Source organism: Sphaerodactylus townsendi, linkage group LG10, assembly GCF_021028975.2.
Source record: "Sphaerodactylus townsendi isolate TG3544 linkage group LG10, MPM_Stown_v2.3, whole genome shotgun sequence".
In the NCBI taxonomy this organism is placed as follows: Eukaryota; Metazoa; Chordata; class Lepidosauria; order Squamata; family Sphaerodactylidae; genus Sphaerodactylus; species Sphaerodactylus townsendi.
The window spans coordinates 2,796,568-2,818,480 of record NC_059434.1 but is presented as its reverse complement, the minus strand read 5'-3'; the positions used below and the strand labels follow the sequence as shown (position 1 = coordinate 2,818,480).

Below are 21,913 nucleotides of genomic sequence, written 5' to 3'. Positions count from 1 at the left end.
CCACTGAGAGCAAGGAAGACTCAAGCAAGAGGCAACAAATGTATTTCATGGGTTTCAATGGGACCGTGGCTAATTTTAGCTGGATTAGGGCTGCTATAGTTTTTGTAAACTCATAGCAATTTGGGTAAGTATTGGGCTACATGGGACTAAAAGAAACACTACCACATTTTTCTTTCCTGATGATTTCTATGATTGTTTCTTCCCATTAACAGAAAGAACTAAACGCTGTTAAAAACTTTCCCTCTCTAGATAAATGCATCTCCTCTGTATCAGATCCAGAGTCCTTCCACCTATTTATTCTGCAGTCCTTCAAACACAGTTCAGTAGCAACAAGCAAACACCCCCCCCCCCCAAAAAAAAAACACGGCCTTGGGCCTGTATTCTTGAGGGACCGCATCTCCCTATATTGCCCCGCTAGGACCCTCCGATCTTCGGAGGAGTGCCTATTAGTGATCCCTGGTCCAAAACACATCCGGCTGGCCTCCACTAGAACCAGGGCCTTTACGGTCCTGGCCCCTCTCTGGTGGAACAGGCTCCCTAGAGAGACCAGGACACTGCGGGACTTAGTGAGTTTCCGCAGGGCCTGCAAAATGGACCAGTTCCGCCAGGCGTTTGGCCAGCTGGGCTGAGTGTGGTGACATCATCCCAGCCTCCGGTGGGCTTGGGGTGGGGGTGGGATTTTATCACCATCTAAACTGTTATGGATCTGGTTTTTTAGATAATTTCTGTGTCTGATTTTAAATAATAGTGATTTTATGTAATATATGGACCATTGTCTTACCATGTTGTAAGCCGCCCTGAGCCCTTCGGGGGAGGGCGGCCAATAAGTCAAAAGTATAAAAATAAATCAATAAATAAAACATTTCCTTGAAATTTGTTTCCAAGAGCATCCTTGTAGTCCAAGGCCTTCTGACCCTTCCCAACCAAGGCATGATGCATCCCCTCCTGGGCCCGCAGTGCCACCAGGTGGGTCAGGCCCAAGACAGGATGCCAGTCTCTGCCACATCACTGATGACTTGACACACTCTGAACCCCCAAGGATCCCCTCCTCCCTCCTCACTGAGTGAGTTGCCTCAAGAGCCACAAGGGCAACAGCCCGAGAATCAGCCTTGCTCTATAAAATTTACATGGCATATTTCAACAACTCCCAATAGATAAAGTATACAATAAGACATGCACAAAAATGAATAAAAAACCAATATGCACCTGTGGAAAATCTATATGAAAATGTCCAGGTGAGTACCAGTCAGCCACTATGTAATGTACTGTAACTTACCCAATAAATCATATTGCTTCAACTTAGCATAGGGGTGCTTAATTACTGTCTCAACCAGACCTTGCGAATTTGTTGAAATAAATTTCAACAATAATAATACTACAAATCTCATGAACAAATCAAAAGCAGTTTTTGTCAAAAGCAATATGATTTATTGGGCAAGTTACAGTACATTACATAGTGGTTGATGGACATTTTCATTTAGATTTTCCACAGGTGCATATTGTTTTTTTATATTTCAGCCACTGGCAGATGAGCCCATAAATGCTTCTTCCAAATGGTGAAGATCCTCCGTGTTACTTGCATAGCGGTTGTGAATGCAGAGACTTGCACATTATTGAGTGCCAAAGGTTCGCCACCACGGCTCTAGTAGAAGAAAAGAGTTACTGTCCCACACCTTGCTAAAACGTTGCCCCGTAGGGGACACAGGTACCGACAGCCAAATGGCTAGATGGTTTTTTCTTCCTCTTAAGGCAGAAAGATCAGAACAACCTCAAAGAGCGGGATGGACTCCCCATGTTTAAGCCTGGGTCTCTCTTCTTCAGTTGTGGTTATGGTGAACATAAACATAACAGAAAACTGTCATAATAGGAGTGCTATAGAGAAGGAATACCTCCAATTGGAAAGAGCCAGCATGGTGTAGTGGTTAAGAGCAGGTAGGACCTTTAGTAATAGTTTTGGAAGGTGCAATCAAGTCACAATCAACTTACGGCACCCCCAGAGTCAAGAGACAAACAGAGCTGATTTGCCATTCTCTACCTCTATATTGTGACTGTGGAGTTCCTTGGTAATGTCCCACCCAAGTATTAACCAGGGCAAACCCTACATAGCTTCCAAGACCTGATTAGATCGGCCAGTCTGGCCATCCAAGTGAGAACAGTGGGACATTTGCAGGGTAAAAAAAATCACGCCATTCTTTTTAGATGATGTTATAATGCACTTGGACTGTATTCTTTACAAAAATTACAGAGGTAAGCAAGTCTGGGGAAAAGTATGCTGAGGAACAGTGGGTATACATGTTTCTGTTCCTTCAGGTAATGGCACCTGCTCCAGAAGTTTTTTTTTCTTTTTGGCATCCATTTTGTGCAAGTACCTGTCCCTTAACCTGTGTAGCTGCTCAGTCATTTTTCCTCCCCCTCCTCCTCCATTTTCAAAAGGATTTTTTAAAAAATCTCTTTCATATCAAACTAGTGATGTAACACTGAGGCAGAGATACAAACTAGCATGGCCAATTTGATCAACTTTGTCAATTTTACATAGAACTTTCAATGTCAGGGGTCGGCAACCTGCGGCTCCGGAGCCGCATGCAGCTCTTTCGTCCTTGTACTACGGCTCCCTCATCTGGCACCTGGGAAGGAGGGGAAAGGACGCTGGAGGCAGGCAGGCAGGCAGGCAGGCAGGCAGGCAGGCAGGCAGGCAGGCAGGCAGGCAGGCAGGCAGGCAGGCAGGCAGGCAGGCAGGCAGGCAGGCAGGCAGGCAGGCAGGCAGGCAGGCAGGCAGGCAGGCAGGCAGGCAGGCAGGCAGGCAGGCAGGCAGGCAGGCAGGCAGGCAGGCAGGCAGGAAGGCAGGAAGGAAGGAAGGAAGGAAGGAAGGAAGGAAGGAAGGAAGGAAGGAAGGCGCGCTCGCTGCATCCCAAGTGCAACTTGCTGTCGTTGGCGTTGCCAACGGGATAGACGGCAGCGGCGACACCAACAATGGCAAGTTGCACTTGAGACGTGGCAAGCGCGCCTGCTTCCCCGCCCCCTCCTTCCTTCCTCCAGCATCCTTTCCCCTCCTTCCTTTGTCTGGTGCCTGCTGTCACCTGCCCGGCTGGGGGCGTCCTCCGTAAGTGCAGCCGCCCCTGCAACTTACTCTGTCCGTCAGCTTGAACGGCTGGCTTGCAGGCTGAAGGCGGGGCTTGGGGAGGCTGGGGGCAAGGCTTGAGGAGGCGGGGCCACGCCCCCATGGCTCTTTGGGTGTTAAAGATTGCCAACCCCTGTTCAAAGTTAACATTCCGGCAGAGATACCAACTAGCATGGTTGATTGGATCAGCTTGGTCAATTTCATACTGACCTACCAATGTAACATCAGGGCAGAGAGCTATTTTGAAGCTGGGGATGACTGAAAAGTGTACTAGGAGTAATCGCTGCATGTATCTGGGGGCTGCTGCAGTAATGATCATGCCTTACTGCAAATCAAATTTACAGCCAAAAAATGTGCTGGGGGGACGAGGGGCAGTGTGTGTGTTTCTCTTCCTTCCGGTAATGGTGTCTGCTCTAGCAGTTATTTTGGGTTGGTAGTTCTCAATAGTGGAAATGGAGGCTGAGACATTTTTTAATTGCTGCTTAAAAATGTAACTGTGCAATAATACTAGAGTGCTGATGCAAAGGGGAAAGGGGAGGAGGGTTACTCCTAGTACACTTTTCAACGGGGGGAAAGAAGGTCTACGGAATGATGGTAAGTTTGGCGACCTCCAGGTGTGGTCTGAAGATTTTCCAAAATTACCTCGGATTTCCGGATGACGGAGATCAGTTCCCCAGGACAAAAATGGCCGCTCTGGAGGATGGACTCTATTTCTTTAGAATATTTATTTGTCACCTCTTTAAAGTCCTGCTTAAAGCAGCTGACACTTAAAAATCACAATATTAAAATATAAGCAGCAAAAACCAAGCATAAAACCAAAGCAAACCTCCCAAAAACCAATAAACCCCCTAAGTAAAAGTTGGGGTAAAAAAGATGTCTTGGCATTTAAAAGTAAAGTAGATGCCAGGTAATCCACAAGGAAGAAAGCGTTCCAAAGCGATGGGAGGAAACTCCCTGCCTCACCTCTGAAGGTGAAGACACAGAGAAGCGCTTGAGAGATAGATCTTAAATGGCAAGCTGAATAGCATGAGGGAGGTCATTCTTCAGGGCCCTGGCCCCAAGCCATTTAGGGCCCTAAAAGTAAGAACAAGCAATTGTGCCCTTAAAACAGATGGGTAAACAGAATAGAGCTTTCAGTGCAGGGGCGATACAAGCCCTGTAGCCACCCCTGACAGTCACCTGACCTCTGCATTTTGGACCAACAGAAGCTTCTGAACTGTTTTCAAGAGCAGAATCACATAGAGCGCATTACAGTGACCTGACTTGCCATTCTGCCCACTGAGGTCCTTCGTCTTCCCCAACGCTGCCCCTGGAGTGTCCCCCCCCCCCAAACCTCTATGACTCTCCCCACCCTGGATCTGGCGTCCCCAAGTGCTGGGGATCTGTGTGCTCGCCCGGCCTGCTCACCGTTTGTGGAGAGTAAAGCGTGGGCCGCATTCTGCTTCGGCAGCCACTTGATCTTGTTGATTTTTTCCTCGATTTCCAGACTCTTCAGATAGTCAAACTCTGGCTCGTGACTCTGGAAAGTGCTGTAAACGTTGTACTCGCCTTGGCCGTAAGGTTCACTTTTGCTCTGCAAGGAAAACAAAATGTCAACCATCAGCCTTTCACCCCCACCACGACCTCCAGGGCCTCTCTCTTAATTTCCTTCAGAAGATTCAGTTCTGCCACCCTCTACTCCCACAGTCAGCTGGAAGCAACACGGGGAGCCATCTGGCCAGCCACAAACAGGCAGTGGCAATATTGAACGCTGGAGAGGGGATGGGATCCCAATCCACTGAACTTGTCAATCCCAAGGGACCAGGCTGGGCACATCCCTCACCACAGTGAGCCCTCCTTCCCTGTGCCTCTAGCTCAGTGGTGGCGAAGCTATGGCACTCAGAGCCCTCTCTGTGGGCATGCACACATAGAGTTCATCATGTGGGGGGAAATCGCCTCCCCCCCCCCCACACACACACATCTAGGCTTGTCTGGGCCGCTGGACTTGATGGGCATGCACCTCAGTGAGCAGGGAGGACTCGGCTGGCGGGGCTGGTGCCTGTGCTCCAGATGGCTGCTCCCCGCGGGGGGGGGGGGGCAGAGGCAGCAGAGATGATCGAGAGGCGCAGAGCGGTGCATGTGGGACTTGCTGGAGGCTACAGCAGGCTGGCCCCGGCTCGAGGGGGTTATTCAGGTTAAATTGCCACATTGGCACTTGGCGATAAATAAGTGGGTTTTGGGTTGCAATTTGGGCACTCAGTGTCGAAAAGGTTCGCCATCACTGCTCTAGCTGATGCCTGTCCCTCTCTTGGGGCTGGAGTCCCCCCCCCCCATAACACCACCCATCAGGACTCATGCTGGTGGCCTCAGGGGCCAATTGGCCCCTGTCTAATGCACTGTGCTGCATCTCCTTCCTATCTACCCAGATGGGTGGGCGGGTGGGTGCTCTGCAGCATGTGAGGTTTCGGTCTAGTTGATTTCTGTCTTCCTGTTTGGTGCTGTCTGGCTTGATGTTGGCCTGCAGGTGAGCTTGGAGGAGAAGTTGATCTCTGGCTACTAATCTTGATCCTCCTTGATCTCAGATTGCAAATGCCTTAGCAGACCAGGTGCTCGGGAGCAGCAGCGGCAGCAGAAGGCCATTGCTTTCACCTCCTGCATGTGAGCTCCGAAAGGCACCTGGTGGGCCACTGCGAGTAGCAGAGTGCTGGACTAGATGGACTCTGGTCTGATCCAGCTGACTTGTTCTTATGTCACCTTTTCTCCAAGCGGGATGGTTTCAGCCACCCACCTCAAGAGCTCCTTGCTCATTTCCCAGGGATACGCAGTGTGTTATACATGGTTGCCAGCTCCAGGCTGGAAATGCCTGGAGATTTGGGGGTGCAGCTTAAGAGGCCTCAGGGCACCTTGTGAAGCTGCCATTTCCTCCACGGGAACTGATCTCTGGAGACCTAATTAACATGGCACAGCTATATTTGAATCTCTCTCAGGTGTGAGGCCTTTTGGGGCCGGGGGCTTCTCCCTGTCTCTCTGTCAGGCTAAACTTAAAAGACTGTGGCAGGGGATATAGTCTCAAAGGATTTTTTGTCATTAAAAATGATATAAAAATCAACCTGAGGAATTATTAAATCCACATTCATGCACAACCAAGGTAGAATCTAGGACAAGTTTTCTTAATCAGCTCCTTAAGATGAAACTCACTGGGCTGTGAGGCACCAGAGTGCAAAAACTGCGTCACAGCCAAAGCAGCGTCTTGCTAGATCAAACCTAAGATTCATCTAGTCAAACATCCTGTTTCCAACAGCCGGCAGCCAGATGCTGCTAAGACGTTTGGCAAGTGGGGCATGTAAGAAACCGTCTTCCCACCCAACAAATATCTGTTCCCTAAACCCTATGGGGCTAGGACCAGGTGACCTCCATCTCCTTTCAAATCAGCCTCTTCACACACAGAGATCACCTTCAGAGCCTTCTTCTGTGTGGCCCCACCAGCACAGATATGGTGGGTAACCACAGGTAACATGGGCTTTTCAGTGGCAGCACCAAAGTTATGGAGCTTCAAAAGACTTGCTTTGTTGCCACTGAGGAGTAGGGTTGTCAGATCTGGGTTGGGAAATGCCTGGAGATTTGACAGTAGAGTCTCAGAAGGGTGGGATTTGGAGTGGAACCTCAGCAAAGTATAATGCCATAGAGTTTACACTCCAAAACAGCCATTTTCTCCACAGGAACTGATCTTGTAGGCTGGAAATCAATTGTAAATGTGGGAAATATCTAGATTGGTAACCCTATTGAGGAGGCAGATAGTGTGTAATGGACTTCCCTCTGTGATACACCTCTGAAGATGCCAGCCAGATGCAGGCAAAACATTAGGAACAAGATCCACCAGACCACAGCCACACAGTTCGGAAGACCCACCACAACCAGTTGAATCCAGCCCTGAAAGCTGGCTCAATGGAACCAAAGGAGAAAAGCAGAATATGCATTTTGTTGGCGACAACAAGTGTCTCCCAAAGAGAATGTGTCAGCATTTTAGCCCCGCAGGGATTCCTCCTCAGGGCCTGAAGGCCATCAGAATTTGCTCTGGTTGGGGAGGGAATGTTGCAGGCCAAGGTGTGCTTTTTCAAGCTTGATAATCAAATCCTCTGTCCAAGTATGGGGTTTGAATTCATTATTCAGTCTGTGATGCAGATATCAGTTCATAGAATAGAATAGAATAGAATCTTTATTGGCCAAGTGTGATTGGACACACAAGGAATTTGTCTCCGGTGCATATGCTCTCAGTGTACATAAAAGAAAAATACATTTGTCAAGAATCATAAGGTACAGCACTTAATGATTGTCATATAGGAGATTGCACAGGTGCACATGGATTGTTAACTGCCAACACTGTTCACTGTTAAATGCTGAAAGAAGAGTCTTACCCTGATAATAACTAGGACAGTAAAACACCCAACCTACCTCTGGCTCCCTTTGGAATATAACAACTCGACCGCCTTTGTCCCCTGTTGCCAGTAAGTCCCCTGTGTGGTTGAACTCAGCAGTTGAAATAATGTCAGCTGCAGGGGGAAAACACAAAGGTTATGTACAACAGGCCATACAGAACAGTGAGAACAGTGAGAACAAAATGTTTACTAAGAGCCAAACAAGGGAGCCGCTTTCTTCCCCAACCCTGACATGGAATCATAGAAGAACTTGGAGATTCTAAGTACCTCATAAATGGAAACAGTATTTTCCTGGCAAGAGGTTTGCTGGGGAAATACCAGGAGGGGAACAAATGTGCCACAATGCTGTGAGGTAGAAGGGAGGGAGGGGGGGAATACTTCCCAGCACCATCTACCCAAGGGCAAACAACCCACGTAGGCACAGCCTGCATCCTAGATTCTGTTTAGCATGAGCAGAGCAACATTTCCAGAAGTGAATTTCCCAACCTCTTGCATGTCATAGCAGCTGCTTATGCCCCCAAGTTTGGCCTTAGGGGTCAGTGGATCCCCAAGATAGCCCTGGGATTGGGAAGAGTCTGCAGTATGAAAGGGGATCAGGAGGAGGGGGCCCGACATCTGGACATGGAGCACCCACCCTAGCGGAGGGAGGGCGAGGGGAGGCAGCGAGGGGTGGCATGCAAGGGAGGGGAGGGAGTGAGGGGTGGCATGCAAGGGAGGGAATCTCCTCTCGTCTGCTTCTCCTTTTCTGCCACTGGATCTGGCCCCATGTGTACATGTGATTTAAATACTCTAAATCTATACTGGGCCTAAGAGGAACTGCTTTATACTAATTGGAAACAGTGAACTATTTGACGAGACATTATAGATTTCAATTATTATACTCAGCAGGAAAGCACTTTCAAACATCTGTATGATCATTATACTCTGCTGGGAGGCCATTTACAGTACAAAGTAATAAGAACAGGGACTGAATCAATTAGAATTGTTGCTAATTAGCATATTGTTCCTCTAAGGGATCTGAACTTCTTGGATAGCAGCTTCATTTAGGAAGATATACAAACAAAGTGTGATTTACATAAGAAGAAACCAAGAGGGGAAATAAGTCAAATCTCTACAGGTTTAAATCTGATCAAATTCCATTCAAATATTTGTTTGGCAAATGCAAGGGAGAGGTATTAGTGGTCACATTAAAACTAACTTCAAATCTGATTCTTTGAGTGCCAGTAGTGTGGTTGGTAGAAACAAGGTGATGCATTACAGCTGCACTGGTACACAATTAAGACTTTGAACAAAATGCAAGAAGTTAGCATCTAGATGCATTTGTGAACATACTGGGTGAGTGGCAGGCTGGCACTGGAGCCATTCAACCTTTAAAAGCACTCCAGCCCCCAACATCTCTGATGACAGGGCGTCTGGACAAGGTCAGAGTCAAGTGAGATAAACTCCGACTTGAGGAAAGTTAATTGTTATTTTATATTTAATATAATGCAAAATAAATCAAGGCCTGTGGAGGCAATTCTGTCCTCTCAGCTCTACCATGATGGTTAAACAAAGCTGAAATGGTTGGATTTAAAGGCCACATGAAAGTTTTTAGCTTGTGAAGAAAGGGTTAAATCCAACTGGTTCAAGTCTCCCTGAGGGGCACCTTAACCCCCACCCTATGTCAGACTCTCGAACATGGAAATAACAAAGACCGTAGGAAAGTCCAAAAGCAGTTTATTCCAGGTAATACAAAGAGTAACAATGTAAAGCAGGATCTGAGCTAGAGAGCTCAGATCCAGGATTTATATCCTTTAAGTCCACACACACACACACCCGTGTTGTCCCACACCAAATGTCGACTACAGTTTCTCCTACAATTACACTACAGAGCTTCAAAGGACTTGGGAACCTTTCACACCTCTTTTGAAGGTGGGCTGATGCCAGGAGATTGCCAGGAAGGGAAGAGGGAAACAGGGAAACATTTGCAATTCACACACAGCAAGACATCAAAGCATTGACAGGCATGGTCCTGACACCCTACACCAGTGGTGGCAAACCTTTGGCACTCCAGATGTTATGGACTACAATTCCCATCAGCCCCTGCCAGCATGGTCAATTGGACATAAACATGGCCCTACACCTTTAATCATCCTGGTGGCTGAGGCATGCATTCTATATTATTAGTGAACCTACTGTTCTGACTAGACACAACAAGAAAATGAAGGGCAGTCCTCCATAGGGAGGGAGCGTTCAAGACAGGCCAGCTTTGTGATCAAGAGAGAACCTGGAGAGTTAAGCCCCTGAGGGACGTCAGTCACAGGGCCGGGAAGTCAGCAAACCCGACTCTTCCTCTCCCTGCAAACAACTTCAGGTGCCACCTGAAGCCACAGAGACAGGGGCCCTCTGGCGTGTGGCGCAGAATGTAGCATTAATTTTATCTTATTTTTTTAAAAGTAAAAAATTACAACAGTGAACCCCTTCTGTTGGTCAAAGAACTGTTCTTGAGGTCTCCAGTAAGGCATGTTATAATAATTATGTCTCCAATTTTTCCCCCCTGCTAGATGTCACAGTCTTCTAGTTGGATGTTTGACTTAACCACCTCATGGTATCCAGCCAGGGAGCGATTAGCATTTCTAATCTGCTTGATGGAGAACCCTCCATGTGCCATCAGAGGCAAGAAGACAGCAAAGGATTCTGAACATAACTCTCTGTGCAGGGCCCGTGTGCTCTTCGTTACACAGGAGCAATGCTGTCACATTCATAACTCTTCATAGCTGCGATGCTCAGGAGCACAACCCCAAAGGATCCATCCTTGTGAATAATTGAATTAGCATGAGGAGCAGTGACGGGGATGCCCAGCAGAACTCAAGGGGGAAGAAACAGGCAGCACAGATGTTACGTGGCACCCCATGAAAAGCTAAATCTGAACATCTAAATTAATGCCATCGTGACACAGGTGAAATGAGTGGTGAAAAACAGGCAGAAAAATAGGACACAACCATTTCCCGTACAACCACGCGTGCCTTCTGCTTCTCACCTAGACAGCAGCAGTAGCAGCAAATAGACAAGCCCCTCTTCACCAAGCCCTTTTGATCTTCTACGGGTGGACAACGAGCCCTTTTTAAATGTACCACTGAAATGTTTTATCAATCAACACTTTTCAGGTCGATGTGACTAACTGATTGGAAACCTTTCCATTTCCCATTTTCTGATGGAATGGGTTATGAACAGTGCTGTCTTTGCATCAGTCAAGACAACTGCTTAGGACATAAACTAAGACCCCACCCCCACCCCACCCCCACCCCAGCACAGCACCCTACTGATACCATCCTGATGCAGCAGCCAGAAGCAGCCAGGCCTCGGGGCATGCTGGAAGAGCCCCCTCAGTCCCTTTAACCTTCTTCCTGCCTCCAACAGCCCATGGAGTAAGGAGAGGCGCAGGCTTAAGCATAAGGGACCCCTGAGCAAAAAACAGATGAAAAGGTATGAGGCTGCATCCCGTGCTTTGGGTGCAGACACACACAATACACACAAGGGGACCCAGGACTCTGCACAGCAAAGGAGAGCTCCGCACAAACAGCGAAGACTGGGAAGAAACACTGCTCCGTTCAAAACCCACACAGGTGCTCCATCTAGGGATACACATACTAGACTGGGCATTACACTCCTCTAACTGGAGATGGTGTGACAATTCACCCCACAAAGATAAGCAGCCTTTGACTACAGCAAATGCTCCCCCCCCCCACAATAACACACAGACAGTGTGTGACAGTTACCTATAGTTTCTGCCCTCAATGGTTGCGAGGACTGCCTCCCATCCAAGGGGGACAGCGCAACAGGGGGCCCCACCCCTGCCGGCAGATATATCGATGCACAGCCATGCTGGTGTAAGAGCCACATGGAAGGGGGGGGTGAGGATGGGGAGCACAGTGTTGTCTTTTCTTTTGTTCCTACATTCCTCTGACCAAAGGTCTTGACAAATGATAAAAACAAATACAAGAATAATATAAAACAGTAAACATTAAAGTAACAACATGGCAGATTAAAACCAATCTCTGTGCTGGCACAAAGAAGCTACAGGGGCCAGAAAGGTGGCAGCAAATGTGATATTTCCAGACCAGTGTTGCTGAAAAAGAGACTGGGGGGAGGGGGGGTTGGTCACATAGGATTTGACAGGCAGCTGACAGTTGCTCAGGACGGGTGTCACCCAGGAGTCTCTGAGCGGCGTCCATCAATCACTATGGTCTCTATTACTCCAGATGCACAGCTGTGATCCATATGGGGAGTTTGGGAAAGGTGCCCCCTGAGCTCTGCAGCTGGCAGGACATTCAGCACATCTGCAGCCAGGAGTTGTGAGGAGGCTTAAGAGACGGGGGGAATCTCCATTGCAAAACTGGGCATGTGCCGTGAACAGGACTGTGTGCTGGCCCTGTCAAAACTCAATAACATTCAATTTCCTGACCAATGTACTGTTTCAGAATAGCTCACATCCTTAACCACCGCAGAACAGAAACCAGGAAAGTCTAATTGATTACCCACACATGTTCCTCATACACTTCCAAAGGAATCTCCCTTCAGTAAAGAAAAAGGGTCCCCACACCCAGGTGCTGAGCACTGAAAAGAGGGCCTGCAGTCTAAACTCTGAATTGCTGACATTAAAGAATTCACTGCCATTTGAGAATGCAGTTACAGAGATTTAGGCTATTTGTATACCATCTCCAGCTGGTGCAGTTAGTAACCTTTCAAAGAACCTCTGCAGTTCCAGCAACAGAGTCCTTAAATTAGCTGTTTTATCCCCTGTTATTTGAACGTTGTTCTCTTCATCATGTGAGCAATCTAGATCTTCTAACCTCTTAATGCTACTGATTCTGAAGCCATCTCAATACTGAATTACTAATTAAGAGGCCCCTCCCTTTGAAATCCTTCAGCCTGCGCTTCCAAGTTCTTAAAACATATTGTCAGCATGCTTAGATACCCATCACTGAGCAACTCTCCACCTCCCTGAATTTGCTTTTCAGTGAAGACACCATATGTGGAACCACTCTTCAGGATACACGAAGTGCACGGGGCAGCATGTAATGATTACACTGTTTGAATGAACGGCACCAAGGGTATTGTCAACAGACTGTACATGTTAATTCACACAGGGCTTAATGAGGCATTCTTTGTTCTACAAACTCCACTGTTGATTCAATTAACCCTTTTCACCTATCTAGGCACACTCACACTTGGAACATCCCCAGTGAAACCAGAGCTCTTTCTGGTAAATCCCCACTTGCCAGCCATGTGGTCCTTCCAGGACTGGCCACATGGAAGTCAATACCCTGTTAAATCTACCCAACCCCAGAACGCCTTCACAAAGCAAAGGATGGGCAGACAGAGGGTCTGAAGACACAACATGGCACCAAATCTGGACTTGCCACGTGACAAACACTTCTCAATAGCCAGTAGCCAATTATTGTTTTTTTCACACATTGTGAACTACTTGGGTTTGGCTCAGGAGCCCCCACACCCTCTGTGATAGTCATGTTTCCCTTGCAGGTTCTCCGTTGGGCCAGACAGTGTACCCCTGGCACATTGGAAGGTCAGGAGAACAAGGAGGGACTGAAGATCCTTATCTGAACACACCACAGTCTGTTTGGATAGGGAATGCGTGATTGTGTCCCAAGGTCCTGTCCATGTGCTCAGTAATGTGGAGAAGAATCACCTTCGCTTTACACGTCTCACTGCTTATATAACTTGTATTACTAGGTTTAGATAAGGATACAGGAAACTGAAATAATAAAGCATCTCCTACACTGAGAAAAGCAATTCTAAGGAAATCAGAGAGGGCTGCTGAAATGTGAAGCTGGCATCTCTGCATAGGAGTGTTGTCATAATCTGCCTTGTTCCAGGCCGATCCTGTCAGGTCTCCTGGTTAGGATATGGGATCCTCTTGCTTGCTCTTTAGTTTCACTTCTAGGCACAGGCTACATTTGACACCTGCTGCCTTCTGCACTTCAAAGCCTTGGGGAGTGTGGGCTGCTTTGCTTTGGTGAAGGCCATGCCTTCGCCTTCCTGTGTGAACGGAGGGGTGTTGTTCCCCTCCCTTTGGGAACTGGTACTGGAAGGTGGTGTTAAGCTCCATAAAGAGGGGGTGGAACGGAGTGAAAATATACTGGAAGTTGTTTTGGCACCTAATCTTTAGTTCTGTCAATTGAAATCTGAATGCCTAATCCTGATGCTATTTTCAACAAAGGAAATCATTTGAACACAAAGTCTCATTATTGAACAGTCCGGGGGAATGGCAAAAGTTTCATTCAAATGCAGACTTCCCAGACTTATTCAATTGCTTATATGTAATTATTTGTACTGCACTAGGTTAAAATGTCTCACAATTTGACTTGTTGGAGGCCAGTTGAGCATGTGCAGAAGCCTAATCTGTATCCATCTTGAGTGCACCATAGATTGGGTGCATGACAGGGGTCCTGGTGTGTCTCAGGGATGATTGCCCAGGAGGGCTGACATTTATTTTATTTATTTATTTTATTTTTCAGATTTCTAGACCGCCCCATCCCCTAGGGGCTCTGGGCGGTGTACAACACAGTAACCACCGTGTACAGCTAAAAACAACTAAAACCTTTAAAAGCAGCAGTAAAATAGGAAACTAACTATAATAGTTAAACTAATTCATAGAATGGCGTCCGCAGTCTCAATTTCAAACCCTCTTGCCGGAGGGAAGGACAGCAATCCCAGGATGATAAGGCCCAGATGTATGGCCATAGGGCACTATCAACGGCTTGGTACCTTCCCAAAAGCCCGGGCGGAACAGCTCCGCCTTTACAGGCCTCAAGTGAATTCCATAAGGTCCCGCGAGGGGTCTTGCACACAGCTGGTGGAAGAGCTGCCCTGAGCCAGGCTGGGGCCAGGGCTGTAAAGGCCCTGGCCCGCATGGAGGCCAGCCGTATCATCAAGGGGCCAGGGACCACCAGTAGATTAATGGAGACGAGGCAAGGCTGGAAAACATTAATGGAGACGAGGCAAGGCTGGAAAACCTTGTTTTTTCCTAGGGCAAGATGTTTGTGCATCCTGAAGGGAAAATAAAGAATCTCTCTGTTGTAAATTGAAACCACAGTTGCTAACCTCCAAAAGATGGCTGGAGATCTCCTGGGATTACAACTGATCTCCAGGCAATGAAGATCAGTTTGTCTAGAGAAAATGGTCACTTTGGAAGGTAGATTCTATGGCATTACACCCCACTGAAATCTCTCCCCTCCCCAAACATCTTCAGGTATTTCTCAACCGGAGCTGACCAACCTAGTTGTGCCTGGCTACCGGTGGGCTTCTGCCATTAAAATCCAGAACCCAGATTGGCCAGGATAATCGTAAAGGAGCTGCTCTTTGTTCATGTGTGTTGGTGAGAGGGAGAGACAGTGCGTCCTTTGTTCATGTGTGTTGGTGAGAGGGAGAGACAGTGCGTCCTTTTTTTTACCTACACTATTTGCATCTTCCCTCCCAGATGGGCAGGGAGGGTTGGGGGAGAGCAGGTGCCACGTTAGTATAGTTTTCAACTTAGGCCGAATTCCCACTCAACATTTAATCTCGATACAACCAAGTTTCAAAAGAATCGGCACCTTTTCATCCAGGTTCCAACATCCTCACTGCAGCATGTTTCTAGTGAAGACATCTAGGCCTGCCCCTTGGGGGGGGGGTGCCTGCTGTCAGGGGTGCAATTGTTAAGCTAGCAGCACCAAAATTATCTTTATGAGCCCCTCCTGATTATACCACCCAGGTTTGGTGAAGTTTGGTTCATGGGGGGCAAAGTTATGGCCCCTCAAATGTGTAGCCCCCATCTCCTATTAGCTCCCATTGGAGTGTTTTTTTCCAAAAAGGTGCATATACAAGCAGGTCCAGGAAAATCCCGTGATGGAGGTGGGGTGGGGGGGAGTGCCAGAAACAGGACTGATCTGTGTTCCATGGTTTGGCTGTGAGGAGATCTCAAGGGAACCTGGATATTTCGAGTGACTAACCCAGGATTAATCGCCAGTGAGGAAATCACCATTGTTCAGAAACCTTACTCTGTTCTCGTTTTCGTTATTAGTATCTGCACAATAATTTCTGCACTGTAATTTCATTATTAGAATCTGCACTAAAATTACTAGCAATGTTCCTAGTAGAATAAAGGTTTGAATTGTTTAAGAGAGAGAATGACTGGATTCCTATCTGTGAGTCTCACTGTGGAGTCCATGTTCCTAAGCAGCCCTCCTCCTGATGTTAAACTGGGGAGCGGGTAAACACAGGGAGGCGGAGGCAGCAACCAAAGAGGAAAACCATCCCCACAAAACTCTTCATTTTATCTGTTTAACATGCATCCCCCCCCCTTTTTTTTTTAACTAGGGTGAATTGGATGGGCATCAGGATCTCACACATATGAAAAGTACTTGCATAGGTCACACATGAAAGGAATAAGGCAGGTTATATTTTAAGTAGCTGCAGAAATAGAATTTCACACACAGTTGATGTATTCCCTCTTAACCTCCTCCTCTTCAAGCATGCACTGTTTGCACCAGAAAGCAGAAGAGCGCAGGCACTGACAAGTCCATTTTTTGCTCCTTATTGTAAGAGATGAAGCCATTCTAATGACTTCAATCTGAAACAAGTTGACTTGGAATTAAGTCAACTTCTGATTGGAAGGAAACCTCACTGCCCTTCCCAAGGAGGCTGTGACCTTTTACTACCTTTATCTGAAAGAACCCAGTTTTTCCGCAATTAGATCTGGAAAACTGCATTTGTAAAAAGTATATTCTGACTTCTGTATGTATTTCATAGGACTGCAATGGATGTACTCTGCTAGGCAATATGTAGCATAGTATTGTTTTAAAGTAAAGTAAAAATGGAAGATGGAACACTATAGCCATGTAAATGGCCTTGCTACACTGCAGAAATCCAACCAAGTTCTTACATTATAGTTAACAGAGCGAAAAAGCGGGAAATTAATTTTGTGAATGTCTAAAGACAAACTTGATAGCATTTCACTTCTTTTTCCCACTGGCCCCCCCAAATTAATCAATTAAATTAGCAAGCAAGACCAAGAAGCAAGCTGTTCACCGCCCTGAGCCCTTCGGGGGAGGGCGGTTTATAAACCTAATAAATAATAATAATAATAATAATAAAAGGTAAAGGTGTGCAAGCACTGGGTCATAGGGTGACATCAGGTCACACATTTACCAGGCAGACTATGTTTACAGAGTGGTTTGCCATTCCCTTCCCCAGTCGTCTATGCTTTCCCCCCAGCAAGCTGGGTACTCATTTTACTGATCTCGGAAGGATGGAGGCTGAGTCAGCCTTGAGCCAGTTACCTAAAAATGATTTTCACTGGGATCAGACTTAAGTAATGAGCAAAGTTTTGACTACAGTATTTCTGCAAGAACAAAGCTAGTGGACTGGAAAGAAATGAGGGGAGAGATAAATCAGTCCAGAATTCTAGAGCAACATCACCTGGGTTATGAAATCAGTTTCTAAAGATTAATGTGGGGGGAAAAACAAACGAAATAGAGCACCTCAGTGTATAATACATGAGCAAGAGTGGACTTATTATAATGCGACAAATGTATTCCAGGGAACATTTTCACGCAGCTGCAAAAAATAACTCCGCAAAGAAAGGTTGGAAGCACAAGATATAGGAGGTTTGAGAAAAAGACAGGAGGCTTCAAAATATCTGCTGGACGGCCAAGCGAAAGAAACAGTCCTTCTCACCTCCCACAAGGAGCTGCTTATGATATAAAAGCAGAGATGAAAGTAGAAAATCAGAAAATCCTCCAAAGCTCTAAGAAAATGTGGGCATTCTGCTGCTACTTGGAGAGCTTGGCATGAGCATCAACCAGAGAAGATTTAGGGCAGAAGGGCAATCCGTCCCGTCCCCCCCCCCCCCCACACACACACACAATACTGCATGGACTACAACTGCTGGTTGAGATCCTGAGCTGGTAAGAAATCAGGGAAACCCCAATCATGCAGCTCTCCAATGAGATAGACACCACACACAGCACAAGTTGTCCAACACTCTGTGTTAAGCTTTTCTACAGTCCCAGATGGGGATGAACAGAACTGCCTCCTTAATTTTACTCATTTTATAGAAACTCAGTTTTTTCCCATGAAATCTGACAGAGATCTTCTCACCATGAACAAATTTGAAGTTCTGCTTTAAGAAAAATCTTATTGTTTCTGCAGGTTTCCACTACATTTGTGGCTTACCTTAACTAAAAAACAGGTAGCTAACTGGGTAATTGTTACTAAAGATATAAATGTCTCCTCTGTGCTGCAAATTACTATTGTCTATTTAACATAATTCTATCATGCCTTTCTCCTCCCTGAGATCTCCAGACAGCTTATAAAAACTAAACACAGCAGGGATGTATTTAATTCCACACAATTCACAGATGACTATGGTGACCCTGTATGGTTTTCAAGGCAAGAGAGGTGGTTTGCCTTTGGCTGCTTCTGCATGGACTGAGAGAGTTCTGAGAGAACTGTGACTGGCCCAACTGTGACCTAGCAGGCTTCATGTGGAGGAGCAGGGAATCAAACCCACCTCTCCAAATTAGATTCCACTGCTCTTAACCACTACACTATGCTGATGTGAAAGGCTGCCCCCTGAGACTCTGGAGAGCCCCAGCTTGTCTGAGTAAATACTGCCAAGATAGAGCAATGACTTGATTCAATAAAAGAAAAAGAAGTCAACAACTTTGGACTCATACGCTGCAATTCTCTCCTAAAAGGAGTCTCAGAATGGCTTAAAACTCCTTTCCTTCCTCTCCACATGACAGCCACCCTGTGAGGCAGTTGAGGCTGAGAGAGTTCTGAGAGAACTGCGACTAGCCAAGGACACCCAGCAGGCTTCATGTGGAGGAGCAGGGAATAAAACCCACTTCTCCAAATTAGAGTCCCCTGCTCTTAACCACTACACCATGCTGGCTCTTTCCAATTGGAGGTATTCCTTCTCTATAGCACTCCTATTATGACAGTTTTCTGTTATGTTTATGTTCACCATAACCACAAATGAAGAAGAGAGACCCAGGCTTAAACATGGGGAGTCCATCCCGCTCTTTGAGGTTGTTCTGATCTTCCTGCCTTAAGAGGAAGAAAAAACCATCTAGCCATTTGGCTGTCGGTACCTGTGTCCCCTACGGTGCAACATTTTAGCAAGGTGTGAGACAGTAACTCTTTTCTTCTACTAGAGCCGTGGTGGCGAACCTTTGGCACTCCAGATGTTATGGACTACAATTCCCATCAGCCCCTGCCAGCATGGCCAATTGGCCATGCTGGCAGGGGCTGATGGGAATTGTAGTCCATAACATCTGGAGTGCCAAAGGTTCGCCACCACGGTACTAGAGTCAGAGCCATAAGATTTTGTAAGTACTCTCAGCTTGGGGCTTTATGGCTCATTTTGCTGGAACCCTCACTTCTGCCCGCTACGGGTTCCCATCCATGCACAGACTGTGGTCCCAATGGTTGAATTACCGGGATGAATTCCAGGATGAAGGGAATTTTTCTACAGAGTTACATGGAATCCAGCCCTGGTCCAGCAGGGTAGAAACAGCAGTTCTGCAAGGTTTCAGCCTGGCTTTGTGTTAGTTGTGCTGGAACATTCTTACCTTTTATCCGAGTAAAAGAGGCTTGTAACTGTGATTTATCAAGTGGCCTTCTGTGATGGCACACGTGGGATGGGGCATGTGGAGGCCACCCATGGAAATGAAAATCCGAAAGGTATCTAGTGCTTTCCAGGGTACCTGGGGGGCTCACCCTCTCCTCCCGTGTGCACCAGCATTTCCCGCCCAAACTGGCAGGGCAAGGGGGGAGCACCCCTCCCTCAGTCCTCCCTTTGCTGCCACAGAGAAGACCAGGCCTTCAAAAACTGAGGAGCCCTCAGCAGGGAAAGGAGGGAGGGATTTGTGCCGGCACATGAGGTCACTCAATGAACAACAGCTACAAGTAAGTACAATCCTGTTTCTATCTTTATGGCTTCCCACGTGGAAGAACAGCAAGCTCACTTACCAATGCCATGGATGTGGGTTAACCAGCAAAATAATATCTGCAATACTGTTTTTTCCACAGTTATTTCTCTTCTGGAGTCCATGTCCTGGAGTTTCATGAAGGTGGAAGGTAAGGACCAAGAAGCCACTCTACAGATGTTTTCTATGGATATTTTTCCTAGAACAGCAGCTGAAGAGTTGGCAGTTACTCTGTCCAAGGCAGGGATAGGGAGAAAAGTGTCAAACAACACCCTCCACAACATCTGGAAGGCATTCTCAAAGGAGTCCAGATTAGATGCAGTGTGTATCGGTTATAGGGATATTCTCTCTGAATGTTAACAAAATGTTGTGGTACTATTGTCTGTGGCTAGCAGTACCCACTTCTCTTGGATCAGGGCTGCAAAAAAACCCCAAACCCTATATCTGATAGCTGTTAGTTCTAATAGATGAATATGCCACCTAGATGCCAATGGAGACCAATATCCACTCACGTAGTGTGAGTCACAGGGAGCCCCCACAATAGCCCCTGGCTCTGGTTGAGGACAGCCAGGCGGTTCTGGGATCAGCAATTCCTGAGAAATGTAGAGCTCTCTGTGGGGGACTATCAGGAGAGTCAGTCCTGTGGACACAAAGGTCTCAGACCATTTGGGGCTATGAAGGTAAGTCAGGGGTGTAATGAGGCAGCCCTGGGCAAACTGTAGCCCTGGGAAAAACGTGAGTTGGATGCCCCCCCCCCATGGGCGGCCACTCCACCATGACCAGTTTTTTTGCACCAGGACATTGGTGCGTGCAGGGGGTGCATTTTTAGACATATCAGCACCAAAATTTCAGCGTATCATCAGGAGACTGTCCTTATGCTACTCCCCAAGTTTGGTGAGGTTTGGTTCAAGGAGTCCAAAGTTATGGACTCCCAAAGGGGGTGTCCCATCCCCCATTGTTTCCAATGGGAGCTAATAGGAGATGGGGGCTACAGTTTTGAGGGTCCACAACTTTGGCCCCCCTGAACCAAACTGCACCAAACTTGGGGGGTGCCATCATCTCCAGATGATACCCTGAAATTTTGGTGCTGATAAATCCAAAAATGCACCCCCTGCAGGAACATCCTAGAAATTTGCCCAAGAATCTTTGTTCTGCATTGAGTTTTCTGCATTGCTGTCAATGGGGATTGCAGGCTGTGGGGGGCACATTTCTGAAGGCACAGTCTCAAAACTTTCAGGGTCTCATCAGGAAACTGCCCTAATGATACCCCCCAAATTTGGTGCAGTTTGGTTCAGGGGGGCCAAAGTTATGGACCCTCAAAACTGTAGCCCCCATCTATTAGCTCCCATTGGAAACAATGGGGGATAGGGGCACCCCCTTTGGGAGTCCATAACTTTGGACTCCCTGGACCAAACCTCACCAAACCTGGTGGGTAGCATAAGGACAGTCTCCTGATGATACGCTGAAATTTTGGTGCCGCTAGCCTAAAAGCTGCGCCCCCTGCAGGCCAAAAATGGAAAACCACTAAAATACCCAAAAACGAACCCTGCATTTTGATGCCCCCCACAAGCTGCCCACCTTGCCCAATGGGCATTACGCCAGTGAGGTAAGTACCACAACCTTGAATTTGATACAGTACTCTGGAGACAGTGTAGCTGCTGGAGCACCTAAGGACCCACGTCGCCACATTCTGGAGCAGTTGCAGTTTCTTGAGCAACCTGAAGAGCAGCCCTGTGCAGAACAAGTTACAGAAGTCCAACCTAGAGGTGACTGTGGCATGGATCACAGTGGCCAGGTCAGCACAGGACAGGAAAGGGACCAGGTGCCAGGCCTGGCGGGTCATTAGGTATCCTGTTCAGCATTCAAACCAAATAATTCTTTGCCCTCAATCATCAGATCCTCTGCTTTAGCCCGAGTCTCATTTGGAGGGCTAATCCCCAAAAGAAGGACAACTTTTGCACAGGCACGATCTAATGTTCTGCCCTCTGAGCTGCTAGAAGGGAGATACTCCATATATGAAACAGAATTGCCTTTTTGGCAGTCAAGAAATTGAAACAATTGGTTGTGTTCTTTTTTGCTATCCTTTTTATAGGAAAGTTCATGACTCTCTGTCTCCTCTAGCCTCCATTTTCACTAGAAAATTCCCAAGAGAAAGGAGTCTGAGAAAAAAAATCTGATATAATTTTTTTAGCAGGATAAAAACTCGAAGATCATGATCCACAGAGGTTGCAAAATTCTGTGGAACAGCAAAGTCTACTTGTGCTTCATTTGTATGAAAAATATAGCAGTCAAGGGAGGAATAAACATTGTGTAGCCTTTCTTGGCCTGAGGAGTGTTTTGACTCAGTTTCTAGGGAGCGCCTGTGGCACAAACTAGCCATCATGGGAATGGATCCACATTTACACTTA

At 47.0% G+C, this 21,913-nt stretch overlaps 1 protein-coding gene across 4 annotated transcripts in view; it reads right to left on the bottom strand.

Moving 5' to 3' along the window:
* PPP2R2C (protein phosphatase 2 regulatory subunit Bgamma) overlaps nt 1-21,913 on the bottom strand; it is a 71,745-nt gene that overhangs the window by 29,586 nt on the left and 20,246 nt on the right. For all 4 annotated transcript variants that reach the window (XM_048510113.1, XM_048510112.1, XM_048510114.1 and 1 more), the window contains 2 exons: nt 7,550-7,647; nt 4,526-4,691 (listed from right to left, as the gene is read on the bottom strand). In XM_048510113.1, the coding sequence (XP_048366070.1) occupies nt 4,526-4,691; nt 7,550-7,647 (264 nt within the window). The remainder of the gene's footprint in view (nt 1-4,525; nt 4,692-7,549; nt 7,648-21,913) is intronic.